This window comes from Pelobates fuscus, chromosome 1 (genome assembly GCF_036172605.1).
Source record: "Pelobates fuscus isolate aPelFus1 chromosome 1, aPelFus1.pri, whole genome shotgun sequence".
Taxonomy (NCBI): Eukaryota; Metazoa; Chordata; class Amphibia; order Anura; family Pelobatidae; genus Pelobates; species Pelobates fuscus.
This window is the reverse complement of record NC_086317.1, coordinates 431,277,461-431,301,381: the sequence shown is the minus strand read 5'-3', so window position 1 is coordinate 431,301,381 and position 23,921 is coordinate 431,277,461. Positions and strand designations below refer to the sequence as shown.

The window sequence follows — 23,921 nt, the reverse complement described above, 5'->3', positions numbered from 1 at the left end:
AGCAAACTATGGTTAAGTGATGCATCTGGAATTGTGAAATATCAGAAGCATCAAAGGGGGGAATGTGGTGAAATCTCAGTAAAAATAAATTTACTAGGACAAGATTGCCACGTGGTATGTGCACTTGCAAATGTTGATGTATCAGTTAGTCAGTTACACGTAGCTAAGATACAATCAGTAGTGTAAGGAGCATATGTAGGAATGCAGGATATACGAGTATTTCCCCTCCTCTATTGTGCTGGGCAAGCCATGTGGTCAAACAGGATTTTAGTCATTATTCGGTTGATTAGATAAGAGTATGTGTAGGTTGAACTGATTATGGGAGGAGCTACATGCCTATAAAAGGGACCTACACTGTATGATCAGGACTCAGACTTTGCTGTTTTTTGGTGACATTAGTCCCTCTGAGTCCCGGTCGGTGAATCGAATAAAGAATCTCTTCCTTCCTGAAGAAACCTGTGTCCATCTCTCTGTGCTTGGCTTCCGTCAGTTTCTCCGGTATCATTATAAGTGTGTTACTTACTAACTTACTGTAAGCACCTCAACAGCACTTACTGTAAACACTAACATATAATTTACTTTTGTGAGGGAAAACTGTGATGGGCAATTCTTGCCTGTAGAAGGGAACACAGTGGCAGAGGTTTAATAAACAAACAAGCGCATTCTTGTATAAAAATCTAAAGAGTACCCATTGAAAGATTCCAGAACAATGTTTTAATTGGAATTGGGAACTTTTGATTAAATTTATAAAATGATATTTCCTGATTTATGTCTTGTTTATATGCATAATGGTAACTATCACCTGGGGGCAAACCAGAGGAGCCAGAACCTGGCCAACTATAACTGCAATAAGGAAACCTCACACAGACATTTTATTTTTATTTTATTTTTTTAATTTGCTTACAGATGAATAGAGAGGTACTACTGCATATCAATGCGAATAAAAACACACATGTGTATTAAACACAATATATGCAGACACTTTCTGTACCAAAGCCATTACAGGAGCCATGATTGTGGAGCCCCCAGTATGCACCTGTAAGGCTCTTGTGCTTTGCATGAAACGAGAGAGTGCCTCTCTCGTGTGGCGACACTTCTCAGAATGTGTTTATGTCCGTGCGTTTAGAACTCCGCACCGCCCTGTAGAACGCAGATACTCCGCCCAGGCCGCTGGGTGATCAGCAGTACTCACTGCGCATGCGCGCATCACCCAGCGGTTTTGGCGCCCTGTTTTGCTGCCTGTCGCTGGGGGAACGCGCGGGATTTCGAACTCTCAGTGTCTGAGTGGCGAAGCGGCAACATGAGTCTGTGGGTTGATAAATACCGGCCGACCTCCATCTCCAAACTGGACTACCATAAAGAGCAGGCGGCAGAGCTCCGTAACCTGGTGAGGGAGAGAGGGAGAGAGGGAGAGAGGGAGAGAGGGAGAGAGGGAGAGAGGGAGAGAGGGAGAGAGGGAGAGAGGGAGAGAGGGAGAGAGGGAGAGAGGGAGAGAGGGAGAGAACCTGTATATATAATATATTATTATTATCATGGTGAGGGAGGGACAGACAGACAACCTGTATATATAATATTATTATCATGGTGAGGGAGAGACAGACAGACTATATATATATATATATATATATATATATATATATATATATATATATATATATATATATAAAATATATTATTATTTTTATTATTATTATCATGGTGAGGGAGAGACAGACAGACTATATATAATATATTATTATCATGGTGAGGGAGGGACAGACTGACTGTATATATAATATATTATTATTATTATCATGGTGAGGGAGGGACAGACTGACTGTATATATAATATAATATTATTATTTATTATCATGGTGAGGGAGGGACAGACTGACTGTATATATAATATAATATTATTATTTATTATCATGGTGAGGGAGGGACAGACTGACTGTATATATAATATATCATTATCATGGTGAAGTCCTGACTACAGACAGTGTTTATTATTTACAGGGGAGGGAGATCACATGCTATAAATATATATAGCATGGTGAGGGCCTGACTACACTTAGTGTTCATTATTATTCTAGACCTGCATACTTTAACAATAAAGTTGGACAAAATAAAAACAGGTGTTGTAGGACAATAACTAACATGAAACTCTGCCAGCCAGCCACTGTTTGTCTCACTTTTTGCATCATCAGCAGAATTGCTTCTATCTCAGTGATGTCACTTGCATGATGTCATACTATTAAATGTGCAAAGTCTGTCAGGGATAGTCACTGAAGGGAGAATTCAAAGAAACTTTTAAATTCAAGGTGCAAATAGAGGAACTGGGAAAAAAACTCATGTCAGCTGTACTTTCAGTTCGGCTACTCTGGCCTTACTTTTGAGATCCCTTTAACTCTCTCTTTAGTAAATAACCCTGTTAGTGTTGATCCTGTCTGTCAGTGAGTATTGGTACTTTAATTCTAAAAATACAAGGCATGTTCATGGCCACAAAAAAGTCAAGTGAAAAAAATATACATTGCATAAAAACATCTGATGTGTTACATATATTATATTCATTATCTGCATGAGTTAAATGACAATGATGTTTTGGTTCTAGTCCTTTTTATGTGTAAAAGTAATGGAATACTATAGTGTCGGGAATACAATGTATTGCTGACACTATAGTGTTAAACTATTAAGGTGAGTGCTCCCCTCCGATCGCATGGGAAAGGTGTTTGGTGTTTTTACTCACCTTTTCACACTCTTCCATGCTCTGCCCACGACTGGCTCTGCCGCCTTGGCTGAGATCATCAATCTTAATAATCTCAGCCAGTCCAATGCTTTCCCATAGGAAACCATTTTTAGGCTCTTATGCATGCGAAGCAAAATACCATCAATCAGCATATCCTCATAGAGATAGATGCATTGAATCAATGGGGAACTCTAAACATATGTGCTGCGCAGTGTGCACCTCAAGTGGCTAGCTGACTTCTTCTCGAGGTGTTCCCAGGCAGAAATGTAAACACTGCCTAGTCTCTGAGAAGACTGTTTTTACATTGAAAAGCCTGCAGGGACAGGCTATAGTCACCAGATTTACTATATTAAGCTGTAGTGTCCTTTTAAGATCTGTTATTTATGTTGTTGGAAATAAAGCTTTGTTGGTTTCAAAAACAAAAACAAAAAAACAGGCTCCTAACTTTTTCTTTTTAGCTGTCTTCAAGATTCAAATCAAATATGTCAAGCCCTGGTCTAAGGCAAAGCAAAGTTTTTTTTACTTTGTTTTTTTTACAGTAAGAACAATAAAGATGTGGAACTCTGTCTGAATTTGTGGTTCTGTCAAAGTCTGTACATATGTTCAAACAGCAACTAGATGAATACTTGCTAAAACATAATATTCAGGGACATCATTTTTAATTTGTGGGATAATGGCTTCTTGATCCAAGATTGGACTGCCTTTCTAGGGTCAAGATGGAATTTTTTCCTAGTTTGTTGCAAAATTGGAAGCTCTTCAAACTAGGTTTTTTGACTTTAGGATCAACGGCCAAAACAGAATTGAGGCTAAACTTGATGGGCCCATGTCTCTTTTCGGTATGTAACTGTCTATCTGTGTGTGGGAATGTGTAATAGTAGGAATGCTCATCTGTATGCATATGTATCCGTGTATGGGTGAATGTGCAATGGGAGGCATGAGGTCAATGTTTTTGCAAGGGGCCCTAAGAGTTCTGATGGCAATGCTGATTGACAGAGTGTACCTTACACAGAAGCAGTAGGGCAGCTTTAGTACCCTGGGCAGGGGTGATTGTAAGAACCATGGTTTTAGTCAAAAATTCTTGGTTTCACACAGTGGCATGTGAGCTGTAGTGGTTATGGTGCTTTGGGTGCCCATTTAAGGCCATATTATCAAAACAAAAACGGGTACCTTATGTACCTTTTATGGTATGTTAAATTTTATCTAATTTTAAGCTTGTCTATAACCTGGTTATATAGGGTAGCATTGAGTAACCTATAAGCACTCTATATCCTTGGTGTGTCCCTTTTCACAGCAATTTTCCTTTTTTTTTTATTGGGCGTTCCCTCTAGAGCTTTTTAATACATAAATGACGCTGCACACGGCATTAATAGGATGTATTCACTAAACTGGAATCTAAGGATAACTGAAAAGAGAATTAGACATTTTAATTTCATAACACGGCTCTAAGTAAATAAATGCATATGTTACCTGCAGGTACATTGTGGTGATTTCCCACATCTTCTAGTGTTTGGACCATCTGGTGCAGGAAAGAAGACACGTATTATGTGTTTGTTACGAGAGCTGTATGGAGCTGGTGTTGAAAAACTGCGTATTGACCATCAGACTATAACGGTAACTATGATTTGTGACGTTTGCACGAGACAGAACTTTGGCAAATCTCCATTTTAATATAGTGGTTATGGTACACATATGTTCTTCCTTTTATCAGACAATGCAAACTGTTACTGTTTAGTAGGAAACAATCTTTACATTTTGTGAAAACATGTCTCTAGTGCAGTGATTAGCAACTATAGCCTGCGGGCCTCTGCAAATGTTTAGGCCACAAACGCTCACAAAAACAAATCATAGACATCTGGGGGGAAGACAAAATCTTTTGGGGGCAGGTGTCTGCTCTGCCCATGTATAGTGATGTGAGTGTGTAGAGGGCAATAGAGCTATGTACTTAATGTGCTCAGGTGACTTGCATGCCATGTAGTGGTGCAGGCACCTGGGGTAGGATGTGATTGTATGTGCCTCGTATTTTTATGTTAGTGAATAGAAAGAAAAGTTTGTTATGATTTGTGGCCTGGTAGCAAAATTATAATAAAAATGTAAATTTTAAATGAGACGTTCTTCGATGACTTTGGGATTTAGTATCTCTTAAGAGCTGTCTACTGATAAATTGACCAGCATTTTTATTTTTTATTACATGCTTTCATTTTAACAGACACCTTCAAAGAAGAAAATTGAAATTAGTACTATTGCAAGTAATTACCATCTGGAAGTTAACGCAAGGTATGACACCATAATGTTGGCATTTGTCTTTCTTGCTCCCTATTTTTTTTTAAAATTAAAGGAACACTATACAAATATGTATTACTGAGCCTATTATGTTAAAACCACCACCTGTTTATTGCAAAAAAACCTGAAGGGAATGATTCTATTTACCAGAACAAATACAATAAGCTGTAGATGTTGAGGTGACTATAGTGTCCATTTAAGTGCAACTTTAGAGGACCACTCTAAGCACCTTAACAGCTTCATTGCAATGAAGTTTTTATGGTGGAAGGAGGTCCTGGGTTCGGTCTTACCTGAAGGGTAAACCCCAAAGTGTGCAAGCCTGTGCAGCTAAGTGCGATAGGCTGGGTGTCACTAAAAGGCTCAACGTTTCAGCTCACTCTCTCAGCTTATCACTTGCTCCCCACTGAGAAAACGGAGAGAAAAGGGTATGTTATCTTTTTCAGTTCCCTTTCTCAGTGAAGAACTACTGATAGACTGAGAGTGTCTGTGGCTTGCAGACTTTGGCGTTAAACCATTTGTTAATGGTAAGACAGCTCCCAGGAACGCCTCGCACCATAACAACTTCATTGCGATTAAGATGTTATTGTGCCAAGTGTGTCCCATTTTAAAACACAAATAAGTGGAGATGAAAGTGCGTCCACAGTTCACATACATGTGAAAATGTTGGACACACTACGGTCAGGATGGTGGTTCCAGATCCACCAAGAAAGGGCTTGTACCCGAAATAAAGTATTTATAAAGCTAGAAAATAATAGAGGCTCATCCAAAAGGGAGAGACTCAATTCTGGTTTTAAATACAATGCATAGGAAAATATATATAATAATAACTAGACCATCAGCACTGAACATATAAGGACATAAAAGAATTGTCCAATTGATATATAATGCAAATACCAACAGGTGCCTTTATACCAAATGAATACACTTTATTAATGGCACTAAAAAAGACACTATCAGCTTGGAAAAAATGCATGCAATGTATCAACGTACCTATGAAGGGATAAACTGCAGCTTTAGGGATTACTTACAATATTACAGTCCCCAAGACTGCATATAAAAATATATAAAGTAAAATACTTGAAGGAAAGACAATGGGAGAAAATGTATGTACATGAATCTCCACCCTTAAGGCTCCTAATAAAGCTGCTTAAAAAGCCACCCTATGACCCCTAAATGAAACACCTTCAATGGGTGTTCTATGCTGTCCCTAATATTGCATAGAGAGTTAGGAGAAATAGTAGATAGAGGGGAGAGAGTGCGTACAGAAATCTCCACCCTTTAGACTTATAGTAGAACAGCTTACAAAAAATCGCCCTATAAACTCCTAACTGGAACACCTTCAAAGGGTGTTCTATGCTGGCCCTGATATGAATAAACAACTTGGAGGATAAAGAGCATAGATAGTGGAAATAGTAGGTAAGAATTATATCCCTATGGCTCTTAGCAAACACCTTCGAGGGTGTTCTGTGCTGTCCCTAGTATGTATAGACAACTTGGAGGATAAACAGCATAGATGTAGGGAATAATAGGTAGAAGTTATGTCCCTGTAGCTCCTAACAAACACCTTCGAGGGTGTTCTGTGCTGTCCCTAGTCGGAATCAGGCAGGAGAGAGAGCGAAATGAGAGCTGTCTGTGGCTATCTCCCTTCAGAGGTAATAGTTCAGTGCTGGAAAATTAAGAAGACATCAAATCAAATACCTAGTGCTACCATGGTAAAAAATAATAACAAGGGCTAAAACCCGACGCGCGTTTCAGTGCTTCTAATGCACCTTCGTCAGGGGCTGAAAATACCTCCATCCATAAGTGGGTTTATAAATCCTTGATGTCCAATCGGCACAATCCCCAAATCGCCCGGTAAGCGTCCACCGGTGTGTCTAGGGGACGCAAGGTAGGCGGAGACAACGTCAGTGTGTCAAAAGCCTCTACAGAGGTGGGCGGGGAATCTGGATGTGCATCCGGACCCACGTGGAGTAAATGGGTGGAGTCTAACGGACGTGGGAGGGCAGGGGAGGCTTCTCCCTTATTCCTTGTGTTCTAGTGGACAGTGGGCGTGAAGGGGGCGGGCAGAAATGCCGAGATACACGGCTGTTGCCGCCTAGTTACTTCTGGCAAGCAAAATGCCAGAAAATTATTAAAATCATAATTAGGTCCAAATAGTCCAGGTAGGTATTGGCATATAAACACAGAGCAAAGTATATAGGAAAAACCTTCGAAGGTTAGAAGTAGAAGAAGTCCCAAGTCTAGTAGTAGATCCACCGATATAATATAATGCATGCTTATGTACCCATCCACTTAATCCTATATACTTTGCTCTGTGTTTATATGCCAATACCTACCTGGACTATTTGGACCTAATTATGATTTTAATAATTTTCTGGCATTTTGCTTGCCAGAAGTAACTAGGCGGCAACAGCCGTGTATCTCGGCATTTCTGCCCGCCCCCTTCACGCCCACTGTCCACTAGAACGCAAGGAATAAGGGAGAAGCCTCCCCTGCCCTCCCACGTCCGTTAGACTCCACCCATTTACTCCACGTGGGTCCGGATGCACATCCAGATTCCCCGCCCACCTCTGTAGAGGCTTTTGACACACTGACCTTGTCTCCGCCTACCTTGCGTCCCCTAGACACACCGGTGGACGCTTACCGGGCGATTTGGGGATTGTGCTGATTGGACATCAAGGATTTATAAACCCGCTTATGGATGGAGGTATTTTCAGCCCCTGACGAAGGTGCATTAGAAGCACTGAAACGCGCGTCGGGTTTTAGCCCTTGTTATTATTTTTCACCATGGTAGCACTAGGTAGCACTAGCACTAGGCGATTTTTTGTAAGCTGTTCTACTATAAGTCTAAAGGGTGGAGATTTCTGTACGCATTCTCTCCCCTCTATCTACTATTTCTCCTATCTATGCTGCTTATCTTACTAACTCTCTATGCAATATTAGGGACAGCATAGAACACCCATTGAAGGTTTTTCATTTAGGGGTCATAGGGTGGCTTTTTAAGCAGCTTTATTAGGAGCCTTAAGGGTGGAGATTCATGTACATACATTTTCTCCCATTGTCTTTCCTTCAAGTATTTTACTTTATATATTTTTATATGCAGTCTTGGGGACTGTAATATTGTAAGTAATCCCTAAAGCTGCAGTTTATCCCTTCATAGGTACGTTGATACATTGCATGCATTTTTTCCAAGCTGATAGTGTCTTTTTTAGTGCCATTAATAAAGTGTATTCATTTGGTATAAAGGCACCTGTTGGTATTTGCATTATATATCAATTGGACAATTCTTTTATGTCCTTATATGTTCAGTGCTGATGGTCTAGTTATTATTATATATATTTTCCTATGCATTGTATTTAAAACCAGAATTGAGTCTCTCCCTTTTGGATGAGCCTCTATTATTTTCTAGCTTTATAAATACCATTTTAAAACACTCTTCACACACCAGGATGAGACTTCAATCAGGAAGTCCAGAAAGACTCGTAGGATAAGTAGTTTATCCCAGAGAGCAATTATTTTTGCTGGTGTTTGTGGGGCCTGACCAAGCAACGTTTCCACCTCAGTTAATGTTACACTTTGGTGTCAAATGTTCCTGGATTCACTCTAGTGAAATAAAACTTTCTTGGTACACTGCAAACTAAAAATGACAGACCAAAAAGGTTCACCATGCACAAACTATAGGACTAAATTGAGTCAGGCAATCTGGATCTAGAAGTCTTCTGATCTATGTGATTGACAGCCTATAGGCCTGTCTTTTACAGCAGCAGTATCTTTTGGGGTGGGGCGCTGTTTATACAAATCATTGCAGCTAAAACCATGCTCAGAATGCTTCTGGTGCTTAGACTAATCCTTTAATAATGACCCAAGAGTAAATTGATTGGTGAACGGATTCTTAACAACATACCAACTTGGGCTAGTCCCAAGCTTCTTTTTATTCTGTTTACAGTTTAGTAGCAACTTGTACTGATTAGAATATTCTACATAAGCACACTTGTATTTGGAGATTTCCTCTAAAGGACTCTACTTACACAAACCGCTCCTAGGGATCAGCTCAATTTACATAATGCAATCTGTCCGTAACAGGAGAGACTGGCATAATTTAAAAAGAAATACAAACCATAGCAAAATGTTAGCATTATTTAAGTAGTGCAGAACAAAAACCTTTTGACAGTTTCCCTTTAAGGCTTTATGCTAATCTGATTCTTGAGTACAGGATGCAGGATATTCTCTAATGCTATCACAACTGACAGCACTATCAACAGTGTTCAGGCAGGCAGACAGTCAAAGGTATATCTAATGGGAGATGCAGAACATCTGAGATCAGCCTTTGAAAGGCGGGTGAATCTTTAAATGCTGAACGGAATATCCTGGATACTTTATCTCTCACCCTTGGAAATTGACAAGGAAAACCTAGACGCGTTAAATTACTCCACCGGTCTTGTAATATGTGCTAATGTTTGTGCTTCCATTTAATATTTCACTTAAAAACTGTGCTCTGGATGTGTCCCCAATAACTGCACGTTTCATTAAAAAAAAAATACAAATTGTGATTCTTAACTTTTATTTTGGTCAGGGATTTGTTACATTTAAATGCATGGCGCTAGCCTGGTGACACAACTTTCTATGATAGAATGAGCCCAGTGGCAATTTCTTGGATTGTAGTATAGGAATTCTATATTTTATTTATGTAAAACATCAGTATAATCCAGGGTTAAAAACTAAAGTGATAACTTTACAGTAAATTTAAGGCCAGTGTAGCTGAACTGGAACTATCTACAACTTAGAGAGGTTTTCCAGTTTGGCTATTTTTACCTTGAATTTGAAAATCTTTTAAAATTCTATCTTTAGTAAATTACCCTGTTAGTGTCATAAGTTCTCTGCTGTAATAAGCATTGATACTATTATGAGTATTACCTATGTTCTGACCACCAATATGTGGCTATTCCAACCCAATTAAATCATTTGAGGACTCAAATTTGAGTTCCTTATACATGGGTTAGGAACCACTGCAGTAGAAGTTTCTGTTGCACTATTAACCCCTTAAGGACCAAACTTCTGGAATAAAAGGGAATCATGACATGTCACACATGTCATGTGTCCTTAAGGGGTTAAACACTTTAACTGGAAGAAGTACAGTAACATAATAGTATGTCTCTACTGTATACCTTATCCAGTTGGGGCGTTCTACCAGAAACTTTGTGGGCACGTATATGTCTATAAAAGCGCTACGGAATCTGTTGGCGCTATATAAATGGCGATAATAATGATAAATGGGGGTGGGTATACATGTGTGCGCACTTATCAGAATTAAATATATATATATATCTCATTCCTCTAGCCTATGCAATTATGGCTTGAAGGGGGAGGAGGTTTTCACACTTTCTGCAAAGATAAGCCCAGGTGATAGATCTTTTCGGTAATGGAACCTATCCCTCACAGCAGAATACACAACAACCAATGGAAAAAGTCACGACAGGGGATTACCCCTTCACTGTCAATAACGTGTGTACATGTGTTAGAGGTGTACCTTTTAGACTCCGACATAGTGTATAAAGGTCTGCACTTGCAAAAGAAATTTGAATACTGCTTAAATTTTCCCCCCCACAAACATGTTTTTATATTGGTGGGTTGTTTTTTTAGGTTTTTTTTTTTTTTTTTTTTTAAAGGTGTATAAAAAGTTGCTCCTACTTGTATAACTGTAAATGTGTAGGAATTAGGCTTAAATTCTCAAACTGCCTATAAGCAGTTTTACAAGATTCTACTTGGCTACTTCAAATTTACTTAAATCAGTGATAGGCAACGTTTTGTCGGCTTAATAATATTAATTTAGAGTGTAATAGTGGTTATTCATAAAGTGAGAATTCCAAATGAATTTCAAATTTCAGGCCAAAGTATTTAAACCGGTAGCATACATGACTTGGAGATTGTTTCCAGTTTGGCTAATTTTACATTGAATTGAGTAAACATCCCTGTAATGATTACACAGCAGTTGTCGTGTGGGGTTGCGTATGAATTACAATGGCACTCACTGCATTTGCTTTTATTTTTATATAGTGATGCTGGTAACAGTGATCGTGTAGTCATTCAAGAACTATTGAAGACAGTTGCCCAGTCACAGCAACTCGAGACAAGCACCCAGAGAGACTTCAAAGGTGTGCACCAAAATACTATTTTATTTGCCCTGCCCATGCTGTTTCTCTCCTTTCAATGTTTTTTTTTTTCTTCTTTTTTTTTCTAACTAGCCGCTGCTCTTACTTGCTCTCCATGCTGATGTTGGCCGGTATATGTTCCTAGTGACTGCTATGCCACTCTCTCCTTCCATAATGTTGCTCACTTTCCTTCCGTTAAAGTTCACACACTCCCTCAGCCTCCCATCAAACAAATACAATGGAATAGCGCTTCTCCTAATTTGTACCAACATTTAAATGCAACAGCAGTTTGTAGTATTCAAATTGTGAGTAACACTATTTCAGAAATGGTATGTGGATACATTTGCTCAGGTTACTTGGCAACAATGTGTGCAAAAGTGCATATTTATTATACAACCTATTCATTTGACCTATGTTCTAATTTCTAAGAGGCTCATAACTTTATAAGCAGCAGGTATCTCTGAAGCCATTTATAAAAGAAGGTATTAAGTAATAAGACCTGTTACTACTTCTCATTGTAAACAAGGTGTAAAAGTATAAATTAAAAAAATGCATATATTACTTTTTATTTTATATTTTTAGTTGTCTTGTTAACGGAAGTTGATAAACTTACAAAAGACGCTCAGCATGCATTGAGAAGAACAATGGAAAAATACATGTCTACCTGCAGGCTTATTTTATGTTGCAATTCAACATCAAAAGTAATTGCTCCAATTCGAAGCAGATGCTTGGCAGTGCGTGTCCCAGCTCCCAGCACCGAAGAGGTATGATTGTTTTTATGCATACTGGTATTGTAAATAGTTTTTTTTCACACCTGAGAGATGCAAAAAGGCACATGTCTATATAATCAGCAAAATTAGTTTTTGATGCTGAAGTATAGATAATTTGTGTGTGCTCCAATGTGGCTGATTTAATGGATGAAAGCAAACTAAGTGTGTAAGCATACTGAAAAACCTAATGGCTTACACTATCTCTAGTCCATATATATATAAACTTCACACTTGCACCGTAATGTATGGAAGTTATACCATTTTCATGTAAGACTGAATTTTCTTCTAGGTGAAGAAACTCTTTATATTTGAAAGTTCAACCAACACTCAGTTTCAAAAATGTAAATGCTGTGAACTGCGGCTCATAATATTTTGAGGATTTCTTTGTGCTGTTCTTTTTGAGAGCCTGACATGCTTTGTCAACAGGACAATATGTACCTTAACATCTTGTCTAATCGGTTTATTATAGTGCTGTTAATTGGAGATATACTAAATCTATCCACGGCTTAGAGTAATTGATTACTTGTTTTGTGACATTTAATATGCAGATTTGCACAGTATTGTTCAGTGTTTGCAAGAAAGAAGGATTGGTTCTTCCTCAGGATCTTGCACGGAAAATTGCTGAGAAATCTGGCAGAAACCTCAGAAAAGCACTTCTAATGTGTGAGGCTTGTAGAGTACAACAGTAAGTTGGCAGTCACATTGTTCCCAATGGTATTACATCCTGTCCTTTAAAACAAAACCTACAGCAGGACAAACCATAAAGCTTGCCTCTGGAAATTGATAGTCTGTTCCCACATGAAGCATGCACCAAGCTTTGTGTGTCTTGTGAGCCTCATATACATTGTCTGTGAATATGGGGAGGTTGTGTACACAAACGTAGACTGTTTTATTCAATATAATTCTTGGAAATATTGCCTATACCTACATAAAGTTAATTCATCCATATTGTTGTGAATAGTGGGATATCTTGATTTATCTTTAAATTGATTTAAAAAAAAAAAAAAAATGGAAAGATTATTTCTGAGCAATATGTCGGGGGGGGGGGGGGGGGGAGAGACAGTGAGCCAAGCCCCCAACCAATGTTCCATTAGACCCTTTTTTGGGGGGGGGGGGGGGCTTTCTGGCATTTGTAAAATATATATATATATATATATATATATGCATTTAACATACTATTACAGATGTTATGGCTTCTTTACCATAAAGTTACTGTACCACTGAATGTCAATATGTTTTCTTTTGTGGATTTCAGGTATCCGTTCAGTTCAGATCAAGACTTGCCAGAGACAGACTGGGAAGTTTATGTTAAGGAGACTGCTAATGCTATTGTCAGTCAACAAACACCACAAAGGTAACTTTTGATACTGGCCTTTATTAGTTGTAAAGTGTTTAATGGGCTTTTTCTGTGAAACATCTATAGGTTGCTATTAAAATAGCAGGATTAGCTGTTACTTTCCTTACGACTCTTATTAAATGTATTCAGAAGCATTGTGTGGTGTCATGTGGAAGGATACATTGTGTTTGTGTCCCTTCAATTACATTTGGAGCCAGACAACATATGACATACCTCTCTTTTTTATACAGGTTTTGCTTAATATCACCTCAGTAGTGATCCTGAAGACAAATTCCTATTGTATCTTGTAATATTCTTTTGCAGTTTGCATATATAGATCCTTGGATTGTGGCACTTTCCCATTTTCTCCTCTTGTACAAACTCCATAATTATATCATAGCCATACGGTATGTAGTCTGAAGAACTAGGAAAAGGGATGTTCTGTTTGACACCCTTGATTTAGTCCGATGACACTCCATAAAAATGAGGTTTTAAAAGGAAAGACTTGTCTCTACTGCTTTTTTTTATCAGTATGTATTTGAGCCTTTAAATACTGGAAGCACTGACACTCTCCTAAATCATGTTGTGTAATTACATATTTGCTGATAATCCATATGACTCCAGTGTGTTAAGAAATCATGTGTACCAAATTATTAATAATTGCGAATATTTGATCTTTAAAAAGTACTTTAACCCCTCAAAGACCATACTTCTGGGATAAAGCGGAATCATGACATGTCACGTCATGTGTCCTTAAAGGGTTAAGAGGAGTTCAGTGCAAATTATAAATTTTGGCAATATAAAAATTGGGTCTATTTAAAATATAGGGGTAGAATTTTGTACATTTAAAAAAATAAATAAAAAAAACTGTCTGCACGTGCAACCCTGTGATAAAGTGTACTATTTTGTCAGGTATGAAAAAATCACTTTGAAATCCATGTTACATAATTTACAATATGTTTGATTTTTATCAGGTTACTGGAGGTTCGTGGTCGTCTTTATGAACTTTTGACTCATTGTATCCCACCGGAGATCATAATGAAGGTACAATTATAATTACATATTCTGGACCACATGTTGTAACTCAGATTTGTATGAAAGCAATCCTGACCTTAAAGGCTTAATTTCCATGTCACACATTTTACTGTAAAATCAATGTAATCACTTAATGAATCTTTACTATAACTTTATAGTTTTGTTAAACCAAAGACCAACATTTGACGAATTACTTCTGCTGTTGTGTTTTTGTCCAAGCATATTATTGTAGATGGGCTTTTATGCAGAAATAATTCTAATGACCTTGCTGTAATCTTTACAGTGCTAACACATACTTGCTCTGTTTGTTTTTCAGTCCTTGCTCTCTGAGCTGCTCAATAACTGTGATGGACAAATGAAGGGTGAGGTGGTGCAGATGGCCGCTTACTATGAACATCGACTGCAACTTGGAAGCAAAGCCATATATCATCTGGAAGCTTTTGTTGCCAAATTTATGGCCATTTATAAGCGGTTTATGGAAGATGGACTTGAAGCTATGATGTTCTAACCTACCATTACCCATTTTTATGTTTTTGTCCTGGTTTTGTGTTTGCTTAGTTCATAAAATAACAGTGCAAGCTGTGATTGAATTAAGTCCGCAACTGATCATCTACCAGCTGCTAAAAGATCTGCCAGATGGACACTCTTATTGAATTTCTCTGCTCATTACTCTGCAGAAACTAAATATACACAGAATGTTTTGGTAGATTTCTTATATTCCTTCACACTTTTTTTACATTTAATTGCATCAGTCAAGCTCAAAACGGATTGTAGTGGAGTCAAAAACCCAAAGTTTAACCCTGGTGTAATATGAGGAGCAGCAAACTGCCACTCATATCAATGAAAGTTTGCCTTAACATCTCACAAGTGACATTTTCAACTATGGAGTTTACCTATGTATTTAAAACAGATCACGGCTTCTTGGATAAATGTTTGCTGTGAAAGCATATTTAAAATGTTCAGTTCCAGAAGACTTGCAGTAAAACCGGTCCACTTAACTCTATAAATGAACTACTGCCAGTGCTATAAATAGTTCAGATAAATATTTACACAACAAATGCTTTCATTCTACTACCTGACACATATTGACAAGTATATGGATTGCCAGACTATCAACAGCACCCTAACTTCAATATCACCCTTGATGTTATTTGTGGAAAACTATTGTGAAAATTATTTTTGTACCAAGTTAACAGAAACCTTGCTCCTCTGTAAACGTTGACTGTTATTTCTTCTATGTACGTGTAAATCAAGTTAAGGGTAGTTTGCTTTCCATTTTTGCTTTATCTTTTAATTGTCAAAATCTGCTATATCAAACAACTCATCTGTGTATGAGAGAATACAACTGTCACTGAATTAATAAATTAAAATTATTCCCCCTTCTCATCACTACTGACCCTACAATAAGACGTAAGATGGTGTATCTCTTGCAGGTTTTAGCTGTAAAAGCAAATTACTACACAGCTTGTGATTTATATATAGAGGATACTAATTGACATTTCATATCAAGATTTTGTGTTGTGCACAAGGGTTGCTGCTGCACCGTGTGGCCCAGTGATAGGCTGGCTGTGTAACTCACACACCTTCTTAATCATAATACCAGCAATATATTGTCAAACCAGTGACCAGGAGGTACTTCTACTCTTCTATATGAAACTATGTTCGTGTAGCTTGTCTAAGGTCCTGCAAGGTAATTAGTGTTCGTGACTACATCATGGGGAGTTAAAAAAAAAAATAATAGAGTTAAAGTGAGTGATAAAATTAGTGTTAGTCTTTAATTTTGCCTAATCCCAAATAATGTTACTACTAAAACAAAACTTGATTCTAACCATTTAATATGAATATCCAAATTGAATAAATTATCTGTTGATAACTCATTTTCTAACTTTATACTTGCAGTACATGGCTAAACACCCTAGTTTATCCACACAGGTTCCCAAAATATCAGTTAGCAAATCTCTCAGGGCTACCAACTTTTCCATGACAAGGGCACAGTGTGGGATTGACAGGTCATCCATACTACAGGATGGCAGGCGAGAGACATGAGGCTATAGCAAGAGATGCAAAGCTGTGGGGTAGTATATACCATTCTTATACAGCTCAGCCAGACCCCACAAGCCGTTTGCAGGATGTAATTGTTAAAATGGTTCAAAAACTACACTCCCCATAATTTTTTAGCCAGAGTAAAGGTTTGGGTGAGTTCACAATGTTTAAAAAAAATAATCAAGTTTTAAAGGGACGCTATAGTCACCTAAACAACTTCAGCTTAAAGGAGCAATTTTGGTGTATAGATCATGCCTCTGAAGTTGCACTGCTCTCTACTCATTTAGGAGTTAAATCATTTTGGTTTTATTTATGCAGCCCTAGCTACACCTCCCCTGCCTGTAACTGACAGCCTGCATGAAAACAAAATGGTTTCATTTTGAAGCAGATGTAACTTAATTGAAAAATTTTAAGTTTTGCTCTGTAAATTGAACTTTAATCATAGCAGGAGGCTCTTGTAGGGTCTAGCTAGCTATTAACAGAGCAATAGATAAGAAATTCTAAAATAAACAGAATTTAGCAATAAAGGATGTTTAAACATTAGATGACTCTTTACAGGAAGTGTTCATGAAGGCTGTGTAAGTCACATGCAGGGAGGTGTGCCTAAGGCTGCATAAACAGTTTTTTTTTTTTTTACTCCAAAATGGCAGAATTCAGTTGTGAGACTGCAGAAGCATGATCTATACACCAAAACTGCTTCAGTAAGCTAAAGTTGTTTTGGTGACTATAGTGTCGCTTTAAGTAGGCATATACTACAATTCCCAACACTAAAAATATGTATTGCAACAAAATACAATAACCTAATATTTTCATTATTGAACATGAACACTTTATTATATAATTTAGTTGATTTACCACCAAAGAAAAGGTGTGGAATTAGTTTTCTCTGTTATTTTGGGGGGTGCATTATCTACAACCCTCTGCCTGCAAATACTTTTTGTGGCTGTCCAAATAGACCTATGAATGAGAACTGTATTACAACTCATGGAAAACTATTTTTAATTTACCTAGATGTATCACTTCCTTCCCCTCCATGGCAGCATCATAGCTGTCAGGACAGGAATAATAAAACAATTAACTTTCCAATAATAGCCCCCTACCCTCTAGACCCCTCAGTCTATATTGACTTCTGTATTTACTGTTTTGGTTACACCCCACCCTTCTTCAGAGCTTGGGTAATACCCATATGTGATGCTGCCATGTATGGCCAGGAATATAGAAAATTGTTTCCATAATTGTCTTTTCCTGGCTATTATACATAGCAGCAGCACACTCCCTCCCTTTTGGATTCTTCAACTGGAGCTATTTAACAAGACTGGGGGGGGGGGGGGGATTCTAGAGAGGAGGGGGCTATTATTGGAAAGTTAATTGTTTAATTATTCCTGTCCTGACAGCTGGGAGGAGGAGTTTACCCATATGTGATGCTGCCATGTATAATAGCCAGGAAAAGAAAATAACGGAAGTGTATAGGCTGGATATGTAAAAAAAAAAAAAAAAACAGTTTTCATTTACTGATTTCCCATACCTTAATAAAAAATTGGTAAATACAATCTGGTTCTTCTAAGTATGGACAAAACTTTAACAAACACAGACTGATTCAGAAATCCATACCAGCCTCCATTAACCTTTCATGCAGAGTATTTAGTGATTTGTGAATTTTAGGAAACACATACAGGGTGGGAACAACATGATCTCTTTTGACTAAGAAAGTAGTTAGTTTCTGGTCAATGATACCATCCTGTTTTGCTTGCAAAACAACTTCTGTAATGCAATATGCCCAGTGGAGTACTCTGTATGTTTCCGTTCAGACAGCGGCCTCTCTATCGCTGGGACATAATCAGTAGTATATTCATCACTACAACGACTTCTCTTATCTACAGGTTTAAGTGTTAATATTTTATTATGCTTGACTGCTTTGATAGCTGCAATTTTTTTGCAGTAAAATTGGGGTTATTTTTAGTGAAATTAGGTACATTCAAAAATCTGGCAAGTCTTTCAGAAATATAGGTGTCTGTTACATTTGATGTATTCTAGATTTATTTACTTTTTCCCACCAATTTCAACTATTGCTTCACTGTTTGTTTGTTTGTTTGTTTTTTGTTTAGGATATAATCATTAAAGGGATACTCCAACCAAAAAAAAACCTGAAATAAAATTAATACCAGCACCAAGGCCATGTAATCCTTCTATTACATCACACACCCTCACTTCAAGGGAAGGGATGTCAGAGAGGCAGGGCTGAGGGAGGAGTTAGCGCTGCAAGAAGTGGGGACCAAGATGCCATTGGACGTCTTTTACCTGCATGCTATGCTATGTATTCTGATGCAGAAAAAATTGTACACACAGATTTGACAGAGCCAAACTATCGCAATATGTCTAAACTTGAATACTACACTTACAAACCATTATCACCATGACCGCCTTCAAATCATTACAGTGGTCATGGTGTTTGTAGTAACCCTGTAATATGATTGGTGCTAGCACTATGGTGTAAGAAAGTATAGGCTTTGTTTTGTGAAAAATTTTATCTTTCTGTATTTCTTTCATCGCTATCCCCATTTTCTTCAGGTATTAATAAAAGTTACATTCAGGCGCTATTTAAAATTTTAAAAGATTTAAAGAATCTTTGCGTTTCGAAGCCTATTATTTGAATAGTTGCTGGTAGCATTCTAGGATGACAACGTTTCTTTATAATTAGAGGGAGACAAGACCTGAACCACAGGTTAACATTTGGTTATTACTTGTATATGCATATGGTTAAAAGATATCATTATGAAAGTATAAACACACATACATTTAAAAAAAAAAAAAAATGTTGGCATAGATGAGTGATGACATTATTTTATTTATTTATCAGATTATACCATTTAATATGTCCTGTACCACATTCATCTTGTGATTTTTGGAAAGTGCAGGCCATCAAGGAGATTTTTAATAACTGCTTCCCTGCTCACAAGATCCATCAAGACAGTAACAATTTAGCCACAGACTTAAAAGCTATTCACATTTACAATGTGCTCGCAGAATGCACTCAAAGTGTTCTGCAAGCATTTTGGATTAGACAGATTCTAAGTGAGTTGTACAATGGTTGGGACTGCTCTTAAAACCAAGCATTGTAACTCTTAGTTGGGGTGCCTGCTATTAATTTTCTTTACACTGTATTTCAATCTGGCGACTGTAATATTCTTTCCAGGCATAGATTCGTAAGCTGGATAAATATTGGGTGTTGGGCCTTATCGTTTACTACAAGGTGGTAATTTTACCACAAAGCATATCAAAGCTCAGTTGTCTAGAACAGGGGTCCTCAAACTGTGGCCCTCCAGATGTTGCTGAACTACAAATCCCGTGATTCTCTGGCTATCTATGTAATTCAAAGAACCATGATTCTTTGAATTACATCGATAGCCAGATAATCATGGGAGTTGTAGTTCAGCAACATCTGGAGGGCCACAGTTTGAGGACCCCTGCTCTAGGACAACCATATTGCAAAATGAAGATCCATGTACCGAACCATGTAATTGTATTCCTGTAGGAAATAAATCCTAAGTGTGATTTCCAAATACGTGCAAGTTCAAACACAGCCAATAAGCAGACCAATTTTACAGAGCAGTTTCCAGGGATTACACACAAAGTTATAAGGCCAATAATTACCAAACTTTGGCAATGCAGATGTTGTGGACTAAATCTCCCATGATGCTCTTACAGCCATAACACTGGCAACTCATCAGGGGACATGCTGTTCACAACACCTGGAGTGCCAAAGGTTGCCTTATTGCCTACATCTGGCCAGTCTGAGATCCCTAGGCATGTCTGCCCAAAAGTAACAAAATCAAGAATCTTGGTGAATCTGGGAAGAAAAGGAACTTACATGGAGCAGTAGCCTACAATTTCTATCTATAAACACCTCTACAGGTAATGCAAAAATTCAATAAATAGATAAAAATATATATTTTACTCACATATGATAAAAGGACAAACAGAGAATAAAAATAGATATGTGCATAATAGTCCCAATATATAGTAAACTTCTTGTGGGTTCCAATAGGCTAATTGAGACATGATAGTGTAGTCAATGAGAGGCTGGATCTTCTATAGCTTAGGAAATCTTGACTCAATGGCGGACATGTGAATGAAAAAAACAGAGAGACTCCAATAGTGCAAACTGTGTTTGAGTAGATAGAATAAAGTGTAAGTTAGGGAGGTATTTCACTCACCTATTCAAGAGCATGTACTTGCTCAAGTGTGATTAGCATTCAGTGGCGTTGGCCCCCCACTGTCGGGATATAGGTGTAGATAATTCCTCGATATGAAAGAAAAATAGAAACCAAATATAGTGCTCACTGTATTGATAAAAGTAAGTCTGAGAAGTAGAGGGCGTACTCACATTTGAATGAGCAGGATATACTGCTCAATATGATGGCGTGGGTGGTATAATCCCCACCTAGGATTCTTTGGATGATTGTCAGCTCCAAAGTGACGTATGACCAGGTTAAAAAATAAATAAATAAATTGGAAATGTAAAATGAAATAGAATAAAAGGTATATGGCAAATAAATGATAAAAAAGCCAATATTCCTTTATTAGTACAATAAAAATATATATATAAATAGCCAAAATGCGTTTCGCCACACAGGGCTTTATCAACTGGCAATAATAGAAATTGACCTGGTACATATAAGCTTATATAAACTTAGGAGATACATGGTTATTCAAATTTTGGCGCCAAAATGACGTCATCAATACAGTGAGAATAATACAAGGATATTAAAAAACATAAAAAACATAAATATAACAAGAACATAGTTTAGTAATTAAAAGGGTAACTGAAAGCTTTATAAATAGCTTAAAAACGAGTGTTTTTATTGATGAATGGAAGTAAAACACTAGTTTTTAAGCTATTTATAAAGCTTTCAGTTACCCTTTTAATTACTAAACTATGTTCTTGTTATGTTTTTTATGATTATACCACCCACGCCATCATATTGAGCAGTATATCCTGCTCATTCAAATGTGAGTACGCCCTCTACTTCTCAGACTTACTTTTATCAATACAGTGAGCACTATATTTGGTTTCTATTTTTCTTTCATATCAAGGAATTATCTACACCTATATCCCGACAGTGGGGGGCCAACGCCACTGAATGCTAATCACACTTGAGCAAGTACATGCTCTTGAATAGGTGAGTGAAATACCTCCCTAACTTACACTTTATTCTATCTACTCAAACACAGTTTGCACTATTGGAGTCTCTCTGTTTTTTTCATTCACATGTCCGCCATTGAGTCAAGATTTCCTAAGCTATAGAAGATCCAGCCTCTCATTGACTACACTATCATGTCTCAATTAGCCTATTGGAACCCACAAGAAGTTTACTATATATTGGGACTATTATGCACATATCTATTTTTATTCTCTGTTTGTCCTTTTATCATATGTGAGTAAAATATATATTTTTATCTATTTATTGTAATATTTCCTGTATAGCGCGACCTATTATTGTGTTTTTGCCATTTCTTTTCTGAGGACGTTGGAGGGAACCTCATACCCATAGGTTGCAGCTCTCTACTTGTTTATTTCCCTCTAGATCACTCAGCGCTGATCCTATACCTTTTTTTTAATGCAAAAATTCAGCCTACATCTCAACTTTTGATTTGATGCTGCTCTGAAAGGAACATTCTAGGGTCAGGAATACAAACGTGTATTCCTTACCCTATAGTTTTTAAAACACTATTTAGGTGACCAACCTCCCCACCACCCCGTAAAAATTTAGTAAGCCGACACACGGCAGCCCCACACTATGGGGAAAAAGAGCAAAAAGCAGAAAGCAGATCCGAGCACGGGATCCGGAGATATCGGAGCTTTTCTCTCGCAGCCTCGCAGCCTGCAAGTTCCAAGATGGCGCCTGAAGCTTATACCACACAATCCTCGGACGAGGACAGCTACTATGCAGAGCCTGCAATACCTAACCAAGCACTACAGGTACCTCAGGAACCCAAGGACATGGGCGGCGCTGTGCTCCCTCCGCAAGCAATATGCGGACCAACAAACCCAACTGGCTGGCATGGAGGACCGGAATAGGGCAAGGAACCTAAGGGTTCCGAGGAGTGTCGGAGACAATCACCGGCTCTGAACTACCGCACTATTGCCGACAGCTTACAGCCACGCTATTGACGCCGCGACAGGCAAAATTGGACACGATAGACTCTTGCTACAGACTCACCAGAGCAGCCTCCACGCCACGCGAAGGAGCCAGCTATGTCATGATCAAGTTTGTGCGGGACTCTGACAGGGGAATGCTCATGGGGGCTGCGAGAGGCTCCCCCACAGTAGCATTTGAGGGGGCGCAACTGGCGTTTTACAGAGACTTTTCGAAACACACCATGTTGTGGCGGAAATCCCTCCGTCCGGCCACTCAGCTACTCCAGGAACAAGCCATCCCCTACAAGTGGGGCCCACCTCGTCTCCAGGTAGAAAAGGCGGGCAAGACACATAAGCTCTCACATGCATCCGACATACCGGCCTTCCTGCAGGCACTTGGTCTCCCAGCACTGACGACACAAGCGACAACTCGTCCATCATGGACTGTGGCGGAAATCACCCCCTTCGTCCCAAGAGGAGAGGTTCGGAAATCCACTGCCCTACCAACCTGACACGGCAGCAGCTGAGCAGGACTTACAAACCTTTCATCTGTTGCAGCCAACAGGAGAGACACATGACCCGTTCTAAGTCTACTTACTCCTATGCAGTTCATGTTGTTCCCTTTTTGCATATCTTAGTTTCTTTTTTTAAATTCTTTATTTTTGCACTTGATAGGGAAGGCAAGAGTAACACAAACTTGTAGGCTTGCGCAGAAGCCAAAATATACAGGAACATACATTTAAATACAAATATAACTTCTCTAGCAAATACAGCAATTCACGTTATGCATTCTGTATCACCTGTCCCCCTTCGAGGGTTTTTCGTTTTTATGGTAACATCAGTTAAGTTCCTTATTAATATATAGGAGAGGCATATCTAAAAATAGCGTTATGATAGATCCCGTGCAGTAGTATACAATAATAAATAACCTCTTCCAGAGCTCCAATTATATATCATTCCTACAGATTATCCACCTCCGAAATTCCAGGCTATCCGCCTCTCTACTTGTATGTTGTACTACTAGTCAGGTTCTATGCCCCGAGCATTAGCCCCGAGACTACCCAAAGTAGGAGTAGCCCTAGGGATCCCCGCCTCTCCATCAGGACAGCATATGTTAGTTTCTAATTGCGCTCTTTCCATGTCCTCACAACAATGGCTCCATAAGCAACCGAATAATCCTATATGTTAAGCCACCCCCCCACCCCCATTTGCCCCCAGAGTGCGCAAAATACCTTGTAAACCTACCGACAATTCACTGCAGCACTCTCAGCTTGCAACCTGGACAGCCAGTGGTCTGGGTGCCAGGTCCAGCTAGGGTTAACCCTTTTTTTTTTTAATAAACATAGCAGTTTCAGAGAAACTGCTATGTTTATTAATGGGTTAAGCCTTCCCCCAAATCCTCTAGTGGCTGTCTCATTGACAGCCCCTAGAGGCGCTTGCATGA

The 23,921-nt window shown here is 38.4% G+C and overlaps 1 protein-coding gene across 1 annotated transcript; it reads left to right on the top strand.

Annotated features, from left to right (window-relative positions):
• The first annotated feature begins 1,173 nt into the window (after positions 1 to 1,173).
• On the top strand, positions 1,174 to 15,684 carry RFC3 (replication factor C subunit 3). The gene is made up of 9 exons (XM_063444869.1): positions 1,174 to 1,387; positions 4,199 to 4,336; positions 4,932 to 4,999; positions 11,060 to 11,157; positions 11,737 to 11,918; positions 12,473 to 12,609; positions 13,180 to 13,278; positions 14,235 to 14,304; positions 14,612 to 15,684. Exons 1-9 carry the CDS (start codon positions 1,301 to 1,303, stop codon positions 14,801 to 14,803), a joined length of 1,071 nt encoding a protein of 356 aa, XP_063300939.1. The 5' UTR covers positions 1,174 to 1,300; the 3' UTR covers positions 14,804 to 15,684.
• The last annotated feature ends 8,237 nt before the right edge of the window (positions 15,685 to 23,921 follow it).